At 38.0% G+C, this 10,145-nt stretch overlaps 1 protein-coding gene across 1 annotated transcript; it reads left to right on the top strand.

Moving 5' to 3' along the window:
* Positions 1–353: 353 nt before the first annotated feature.
* Positions 354–9,877, top strand: LOC129108191 (uncharacterized). The gene is made up of 4 exons (XM_054619894.1): positions 354–645; positions 724–855; positions 2,864–3,048; positions 4,095–9,877. Exons 1-4 carry the CDS (start codon positions 576–578, stop codon positions 4,668–4,670), a joined length of 963 nt encoding a protein of 320 aa, XP_054475869.1. The 5' UTR covers positions 354–575; the 3' UTR covers positions 4,671–9,877.
* Positions 9,878–10,145: the final 268 nt, after the last annotated feature.

Raw genomic sequence — 10,145 nt, 5'->3', positions numbered from 1 at the left:
TTATATCAAGTTGTGTTTTTTAATTATATAATATATATTATACATTTAATTATATCAAGTTGTGTTTTTTAATTATATAATATTGGATTTCTAATCATTATTAAATGTGTTAATATCCGTAAAACGTTGAATTGATTTAGAGGCGTTCGTTTTATTGTATCGTATCAGACGTTAGGTGAACACAACCGGCTCGGTTCAGCTTGAATCCATTGAGAAACTGACTAACTCCGCCCTTCCAAAAGACGCCCGTACCTGTATCGCGCAACCCCGTTAACTGTGTTAATTCCAACGCGGAGTTTGCCTTACAGGTACTTTTCCCCTCTCAAAACGCGAATAAATCCTGCGTTCATCACCGCAATTCACAAGAGCAGAGAGTCGCCTCCTTGTGGGAGCTTCACCCCGGGAGTATCTAATAAGCAGAGTCTATAATAAGGCTTGAGAACAGCCTGGAAGGCAACAACCAGGGCGAACCCACGCCCTCGCTCAGCAAACCCGCAGCGGAGAACACGTGTCTTGCTGCGGGCGTTGGGTGAGTGCTGCCCGGTGTGTGTGTCTCTGTCTGCGGCAGGAGGACCATGGAGGCCGGGGAGGACGGGGACAAAGGCCCGGGGGCAGAGCGGCTCCGGCGGCGGGACGGGAGGCTCGGTAAGCGGCGGTGAGGAGGGAGAGATGCAACATGTTCTCCAGAACGCATCTGCTGCAAGGTGACCTCTCTGTCTGCAGGAACACTGAGAACAGAGAGAACCCTGAGAACCCTCCACGGCCTGTCTGCAGGAACACCGAGAACCCTCCACGGCCTGCGGGGAACCCGCAACGCACCGCACGTTCACACCGGGGGACGACCACAATGCACTGGTAGGTGAGCAACATTATATTATATTATATTATATTATTATTATATTATTATATTATTATTATTATTATATTATTATATTATTATATTATTATTATTATTATATTATATTATATTATATTATATTATTATTATATTATTATTATTATTATTATTATTATTATTATATTATATTATTATTATTATTATTATTATATTATTATTATTATTATATTATATTATAATATTATATTATTATTATTATTATTATATTTATTATATTATATTATATTATATTATTATTATTATATTATATTATTATTATATTATTATTATTATATTATTATATTATTATTATATATTATTATATTATTATATTATATTATTATATTATTATTTTATTATATATATTATATTATTATATTATTATTATATTATTATTATTATATTAGTATTATTAGATTAGATTATAATATTATTATTATATTATTATTTTTATATTATATTATTATTAGATTAAATATTATATTAAATAATATTATATTATTATTTTTATATTATATATATTAGATTAATATATTAGATTATATATTATATTATTATTATATTATATTATTATTATATTATTATTATATTATATTATTATTAAATATTATTAGATTAGATTATTATATTATTATTATTAGATTAAATAATATATTATTGTATTATTATATTATTATTAGATTAGATTAAATAATATTACATAATATATTATTATATAATATTATATTATATTATATTATTATTAGATTAAATAATATTAAGTAATATTATTAGATTATATTAGATTATTAGATCATTATATTAGATTGGATTATTAGATGATTAGACTAGAGTATATTATATTAATTAGATTAGACTATTATATTATTATATTATAAGATTATATTATATTATTAGATTAGATTAGACTATTATATTATATTATATTATATTATTAGATTAGATTAGATTAGATTCAACTTTATTGTCATTGCACAGAGTACAAGTACTAGGACAACGAAATGCAGTTTTGGCATCTAACCAGAAGTGCAAAAGAAGCAGTGACGGTGCAGTGCAATGTGTTAGATAAACAGTAAAAATAATAATAAAAAAAGAAAAATAACAGTATGAGTAGTATAAACAGTATGCAATATATATATATATATATATAGTATATATATATATAGTCTAAATATATCCACCTGTATTAACATTTGTGCCTCTCATATATTGCATTAAAGTCACAGAGCATAGCATCAGTTTTTCTGAAAGGGACCTTTTAACAACACTGTTATGAAGTTATTCCCAAAATACTCAAAGACTCGTCTAACTATTTGGATGAAGACATATTTCTACTGCTAGTTAAGTTAAGATTCATACTGTTAAACTACCGTTTAACCGAGTCAAGAAAGAACTTTTCTACATTTCACTGTTAAATAACTATTTAAACAACACAAATTAGAGTTCTAGAAAGTCTGTTTTGTTGTACTAAATACTTAGATTTTTGCATATTCTTGTGGAGCACTCTGCTGTTAAATGTCTTAATGTAACGGTTGTACTTGTCTGACAGTTGTCGCAGACACAAAGGCACTTTATGACAGGATAATAAACTATATGAAGGATAATAATAAAAGTTTATAATTTTGGTGGTAAAGCTACCATCTGATTTTCATCTTAAAGTATGGAAAATGTTCTTAGTAAATTATTTTATCAGACTTGCAAAGAGATTACTCAGGTCTGAAATTGCAGACTAGTGTCACACAAACATTTTTTAATCTATTTTTATCTAAATGTACATTAAGAATATGTGATGGCAGCTCCAGTGAGTGTCCTCAACAATAAGAGCTGTTGTAAATGACACAATATCAGCTTTAGTTACTTTTCCCCAAACAAAGAACGGGTCAAACTTGTAACTTACATAATTTCAGCTGCTCAACCCTCACTGGTTCATCCACCAGTGAGATGTTTTCTGGCTTCTGATCTCAAATGTCGTCCCGTGTGACCCAGGCTCCTGTCCAAATCTGATGATGAGTAGGAGTGAGCACGCCGATGCCAGGCCCATCCCCGTGGCCCTCACCCCCCAGCTCCCCCCCAGAGCTCACCGGCCCCTCTGCATGTCGGTCTCCTCCGACAGCAGCGGACGCTTCAGAGCGCTGGAGACGCAGGAGTGGAAGAACAACCTCAAGGCTCAGGTACGTCCCAACTACAGCCGCCACTGAGAGTCCTGCACCGTCCTGCACCGTCCTCTGTAAGACCAAGAAAAACTCATAATGTTTAGAGAAATTATTATTTTAGATATATACAGTACCAGTCTAAAGTTTGGACACACCTTCTCCTTCAACTACTGTGAAGAATCTAAAATATAAAACATATTCTGGTTTGTTGAGCATTTGTTTGTTTACCACATAATTCCATATGTGTTCCTTCATAGTTTGGATGTCTTCAATATTAATCTACAATGTAGAAAAAAATAAAAATAAAGAAAAGCCATTGAATGAGAAGGTGTGTCCAAACTTTTGACTGGTATTGTATTTATCCGGTGTAAATCTGGTATTTCTTTAGTTGCAGATAAATATCAGGCTACACTAATATTATTAGTAATTTACTATTTGTAGAAGTAGATTCTACTGGTGGCTGCACAAGATTGTTTCCCACTCGTGTGATCCAAATATCCCAAAACTCCAAAGCAATTTTCAGAATAATAAAACATCCCTAAAAAAGTTCACAACATGTTTTTATCTAACAAAATATTCCACTGCAGTCAGTATTTGTTAGTGTTGGACAACGTTTTTACTGCGGTCCTGGCTCGCTGAACACAAAGGGAGTCCTGCTCCTGTAGTAGCGGTGCAGCAATCTGAGAGCACCATTTATATAACCACAATAAAAAAAGATTAAGGGTGATGACAAACATTCAAAGCTTATTTAACCTTAATATTAGGTGGGCATAGAGCTAAAGCAACATGGGCTGATGTTGATAATACATGCCCTGGTCATTTATTTTAATCCTACACAAAGTTGATATTCTTACTGTATGATTCCTCATCTTCTGTACCAATAATAATTACTCTGGAGATCACTTGATGCTCTTAAAAGTAGAACGCCAAACTGAAGTTTTCAAATTAACATGACGACTAAACATCTGGACTTCTGGGGTCACATAAAGGTCAGGACCGGATCCTAGGCCAGTAAAGACGAGGAACTCGGTGGAGCACGTGTCAGATGTGTGTTTGTGTTGCAGATGGAGCAGGCCCACAGCGCAGGAGCCGCCAGCAGCACAGGATCTCTGGAGCGAGCGTCTCTGTTCTGCGCCTCCGCCTCCACCACGGCGTCCAGCTCCAGCCTGTCCAGCCCGGTGGAGATCCTCAACAAGAGCAAGTCCTCCAGCCGCTTCTCTCTCTTCTCTCCGCCGTGGAACAGCAGCTCCGAGTCCGACTCCAACCCTCCATCCCGCTCGGGCTCCAAGAAGCTGCGTAACTACAGCAGGAGAGCCGCCACGGGGCCGGCAGGCGCCAGGGGCCCCGACACGCCGGAACCCAAACCCAGCGGCCCCGAACACTTCCAGTACTCTGAACCCGTCATCTCCAAGGTGACGGACTACATCTATGTCGGCAACCTGAACGCGGCGTACAACGGGCGCACTCTGTGCCGCAACAACATCGACAGCATCATCGACATGAGCAGCGTGCCGGGGAGCCGGGCCCCAGCCTCAACCTCGTGCCGTGCACCTGCTCCCGCGGCGCCCGCCACAGCTGGTCCCGCCTCAAGGTGGACATCGGAGACGTGCCGGACGCCCTGGGCGACGGCCCGGCCCTGAAGCAGCGCTGCTTCGAGGACATCAACGAGTGCATCGACGCCTCCACCGAGAAGAGGAAGCGCGTCCTGGTGCATTGTCGAGACGGGTTCTCCCTGGCGCCGACGTGCATCATCCAGTACCTGATGGTGAAACAGAACATGAGGCTGATCGCCGCCTACGAGCTACTGAGGTCCAAGTACCCGGTCAACATCAGGGAGTGCCACCAGAACGTGCTGGTGAGCCTGGAGAGGGCGCTGCGGCCCGGAGGCAACACCGACCCCGAGTGCTTCAAACAGGCTATTTCACGCAAAGTGGCGTGGACCTGACTCCGTTTCCCAACATGCTCGGCTGCTGCTCAAGACTCTCTCTCTCCATCCACCCTCCCATGGTATTAGATATTTTCCTAAAGACAACGGGGGCAGCTGTTCTTTCCTCTGTCGACTGGTCAACTGGATATTATTGAGTTCAGTGGTTGTGAAAGTTATGAATTTGATGTATTTCCTCTTCAAAACCTGTAAATGTGACCCCCCTCTCAGAACAGGAGACGCAATAGACTTCACTGTAATATACACCGCTCCTTGGTATCGAGATGTAACCGTGTTGGCTGTATAGTTGATATAGTCCTGCTTCAGTTCCGTGCCATGCCGTTGTGGTGGTGTTTTTATATCAGGGGAGTTTTCTTAACGGGGGATCTCAGGAGATTATTGATGTCATTCCAGCACAGGGTGGGAAATTACTCATTAGGTTAGTCCGCGACCTTGTTCACACCTGGCACTAAAATGCGTCTTGGTTAGCTGTGTGTACAGTGTTTCCTATTATTTACCTCCACGTGGCGGACCACCAAGGTCTGTTCTGTCCCGCCACATTTCATTTTAAACCAAAAACAGTTGGCTGGCCAGCATTCTCCAATAGAAATACATTTAAATATTTGCTTTGATTAGAGAAAATCTTGGCATTAGTAGTTTTAAATATGTATTATGAACTACTTAGAGCTCGTGTAAGGAAGTGAAACGAGTCAGAACTTCAAAAAATCTCCTGCAAACAAATATATTTTATATTTTTTCAAGTTTCTTGCAAAAAACTAAATTTGACAAGATTACACTTGAACACATCATGATGCTTTTATTATATACCTTTGTCCAACACTCATTTTTACTGAGTAGACTTTGAACTCATAATCGAATTCAATGCCACCTCCAATAACGTTAGCTGTTAGCTCAGTAAGGGCCAAGCAGGACTGTGCTGCCCGCCGCCATGTTGAGAGCCACGTGGAAGCAATCGTACCATTATAGATATAGATAACTATGATAGGATTTTCTTCAAACACAGTTGGGACCTGTTCATCAAAACATCGCTCCATTAGGTACAAAACAACAGTTTATACCTAAAGTGAGTTATCAAAGAGCCTGACCTTTCTCTGTGGAGCCTACATTCTGTTTTAACAGCAGCTTCACTTTCCTCACAGATAAAAACAACATTTCTAAGTGAAATCGAGACACTGGAGTCACAGGAGATGCATTTCTAGAAATATTTCTGATGCCAGGTGTGAACTTGATCCAATCTGCAAAGATTTCACAATCAAGCAAGTAACTGACCACCAGTTTGGTGTTTTGGAGTTTTTCTTCCTTAAAATATATTTTGCTGGTAATCATGGTTTGTTTGGATGTTCTAGCCGTTGTAGTCGGTGGGGGGGGGTAAAAAGGAGTTGCTGATACTCTGTACATTTGAGGACGTACGTGTGATTGGATCTATCACCACTGACTGGATTACATTACCGATGAATCTGATTCTATCGCAAGAGGAAACTTTGCACTGGGACGCACATTTTAAGTCTGACCTGCTTTGACCTTTGTGTTTTTTCCTCTTTGAGGTCATCCTTTGAGGAGGAGGAACGTCCCGACCTGTCCTCTGTGAGGATCACTGTATCCCCCGTTTCAGCCACAGTACGTTTGGTTAAATCCCTTCGGCGGTGCTCAGACTGTGACTTTGTGAATTTGAACTTCAGCGTATGCAGTGGAGCCGGGCGGACGCACATCTCTGTGGATTATCAGTATTATTGTATCGGTGCCACTAAACTGCGATCTGCCGATTTTACACTGCAACAGATGGATTTTGCACTACTCACAGGGTTGTCCAAAATGCAAGTTATTGCCTTTTTGTTTTAATTTTGTTTGAATTGTTGTTATTTTGGGAGGATGACATTTCACATATGAGGGAGATGTTTACATGCTCATTTCAATAAGCAGAGGTAATGGTTCAATTAAAGTGTTTACGTGGTTCACGCTATCTGATTTCCCCGAAACATGTTTTTGATTGTTGTGTTGACCTGCAGTTTAATATCTTCTTCTTTTCTGAATACAATGTTTTTCTACAGCTTTTGTTTAGTAACACAATCATATTATAAAATCAGTCAAAGAAAAGTAAAAACTTGACAGTGCTTACGAGGGCTGAGACTATTGATTATTTATCACTAAATTGATAACAGACCTTAGTTTCAGGTGACATTCAAAGGTGTCGTTTTGACTCACAAAAAAGTCCAAACCCCAAAATATTCACCTTAACAATAAAAAAACAGTAGAATACTCGCATTGGAGAATGTTTATTATTTATGCTTTAATAGGTGACTTAGAAGATTGATTATTACAGATTGCAGACTTTATTTTTCTGTCTATTGACTAAATACTGAATCAATCAATAGTCTCAACACTAGTACCAACATTTAGTACATAACACAACAAACAATTCAGCAAGTACTGAGAGAACTAATCAGGGTAAATGTTTGCCCGATATCTAGCTACAGAGGACTACGTTTTTTGTTGTTTGTTTGCCTTCCAGCCAACATTATAATCTAAAAAAACACCATTTTATCCGAACTCTGCTTCATTTCTTCATCTGTGTTATTTTTTGTTTGACCAGGTAGAGCAATGTCTCTGATGGAACCACATAATGTTTTTATTTTCCCCCCTTATTCCAGAAAAGAAGAAAATATTCCTACTAAGCTATTTACATGGCTAATAAAAACATATTTGTTTTGCTAAAATTATTTCATTACATGCAGCCTTGGATACTCTGTTAACGTTGGCGATGCAATATTTGTGCATATCTCAAAAACCTGTTGATATCCACATTTTTCATAATGCCTAAAAGTAGGTGTAAAGCTTACTTACTGTTGGCTAGTTGGTTTGTGAACAACACACTGAAGCTGTCTTTAACCAGGACAGAGGCAGTGTGTTGCAAACTGCTGAAAAACCCCAAATTGAGACGCATATTCTGAATGCGCTGTTTATATTCTAATAGAATTTATCCTAAAAACTTGGATAATATCGCCATATCCCGTCTTAATTGGAAAATGCCTCATTTGGAATTAAGAGTGTTGCATGTAAATGTGAGACAGCTGGCAGCTTTAATCTGGATATGAAGATCATAGTCTTCTCAAACTTGGTTGAAATGACATTTTTCTTTACAATTAGAATTTGAACCATTTTTGGTGGCAGGCTGGGAAAGGATTTCACTACTTTGTGATGTAAAGCTCTGAGAAGCCTGAAAATGGGTCCGATCTTAAATCCGTTTGGATAGTTGTGTCAACAAAACCAGTTACAGGAAGCTATCGATGGTTCAGGCTGGTCGGTCTACATGCTTTAATCAGCTAAAAGTTGGGTTCTGGTTTGCTAACAGTCCAGTTAAGTGGTTAAAAGTTCAATTCTAACGGTTTGTGTCCCATTTAACTGAAAACGTTCCCCTCATACCAAGCTTTTGTTGCACTTTGAACTTTGAAACCTCTCATCAAAGCTAAAAGAATTGGAAGCGCAAAACTTGAACCCGACAGATATTAGCCCACTATTGGATTATTCTCTCCAGCCAAATTCATTTAACAGAAATACTTTTGCTGTAAACTGAAAGCTAGTGAACAGCTCAGTTAAGCAGCTGAAAGTTAAGTTGTAGTTTTGAAGCCACAGGTTACGTTCTGGTTAGCAGACGGTTCCATAGAGCAGCCTTCTCTTGGACGATACCAGTTCACGAGAGATACTTTTGCTGTAGATTCGTTAGCTAGCTAGTTTGGTTCTGGTTAGCTAACGGTTCAATTAAGACGCAAAAAATGATCTGGTTTGCTACAATCCAGTTAAAATTTTGGATCTAATTAGTTTCCAGTTTGTCAATGAAGTAAAGTATTTTTATTGCAAAGTATGATGCGTGAACATTAAAGGTATTTTTAGTTTAAAGTATGCACAAGACAGATATTCCACTTTGATTTATCCGCTGGACACTAGTGGTTCAATGGAGACAATTTCCTCTGAATTCGTTAGCTAGTGAAGATAGCTTCTGGTTAGCTAACGGATCAATTAAGCAGAGAAGACAGTTCAGTTTAGGAGTTACAATTTAAATTCTAATTAGCTAAAAGTTTGTGTTGGTTAAATCAATGAAAACTTTGAAGTCTACCGTCGTAGCTAAAGGTACTTTAAGCGCCAAAAATGAAACAGACAGATTCTGGCCGACTATTGGATTGTTCACTGTATGACTATTTAAGAACAGAGCGATACCTGTGTATGATAAACTTCTGCCTGTTAAGATCATGCAAACACTGATATTTTGTCTGAAAAAAGGACAACCTTTTTTTTGCAATGTTAATTTTAAATTAGATTTTTTAATTTATTTGATTTTTATATTGTTTTAGTTGGGCAGCCTCAGTGGAAATCTGTTGTACAGGACATTTCTAACCTTGGTGACGTTGACCCCCAGCAGCACAGTGAGGGACGCGGTGCGGGTGGAAGCGTTTGGTTCCTTCATTTGGAGTTGTCTTGTGACCGTTCGGTGACATTTGCACACTTTGTAAGACTTTAACTCCTCTTGATATGTCGTGAAATGTTGAATATTTTTTGGATGTTTTATTTTGAGCAAACAAAGTATGAACATGACAATTGTGTAAAATGGTCCTTGCTGTAATATATTTGTACCGGTGTTTTACTAAAGCAGGTGATGAGACCGAAGAAGAGGATGTATTTCTCGACATGTTCATAGGTGACACTGTAGTAGATTAAGTATCAGCACATTTTGGTTTTTCCCCTCGTTGTAAATGCTCATCATATCAATCTGAATAGGTTTTCTAACTCGTTCTCTCAGGTGATTTCTCAGTGGCCCAGAATGTTCTCAATGAATATGATATTCAGAAATGTGAAGCGATGTATTTCTCATGTCATGTTTCTTGAGTCAGATATAATTTGTACTGTTGAAATATTAAAGAAAAGTATGTACTTAACAGTTGTTTTGATGCCGATTAAGCAAATGAGCCGTGCAGTACTTAGATGTAAAAGTACAAGGGAGAAAACTACAAAAAAAACTAAAAATGTCTCGTGAGCAAGAGTTTAGGTGAAGTTGCTCTATTGACGAACTGCAGAACATCTTGACAGGGATGAGTCTGAAATAGAGAAAAGTGTTATATTAGCTGGATTTTATACAACTTTGCTCTGCCAGAGTACAAACTTTGCAGTCAGTCATGAG

Source organism: Anoplopoma fimbria, chromosome 19 (genome assembly GCF_027596085.1).
Source record: "Anoplopoma fimbria isolate UVic2021 breed Golden Eagle Sablefish chromosome 19, Afim_UVic_2022, whole genome shotgun sequence".
Classification (NCBI taxonomy): domain Eukaryota; kingdom Metazoa; phylum Chordata; class Actinopteri; order Perciformes; family Anoplopomatidae; genus Anoplopoma; species Anoplopoma fimbria.
The sequence above is the reverse complement of the archived record's forward strand: the minus strand, read 5'-3'. Positions and strand labels throughout refer to the sequence as shown.

Bases quoted from the DNA above. Each gene is read 5' to 3' on its own strand.
- LOC129108191 (XM_054619894.1), top strand. From the start codon at position 576: ATGGAGGCCGGGGAGGACGGGGACAAAGGCCCGGGGGCAGAGCGGCTC. The intron at 646-723 runs GTAAGCGGCGGT...CTCTGTCTGCAG, and splicing joins GCGGCGGGACGGGAGGCTCG to GAACACTGAGAACAGAGAGA. The intron at 856-2,863 runs GTAGGTGAGCAA...CGTGTGACCCAG, and splicing joins GGGACGACCACAATGCACTG to GCTCCTGTCCAAATCTGATG.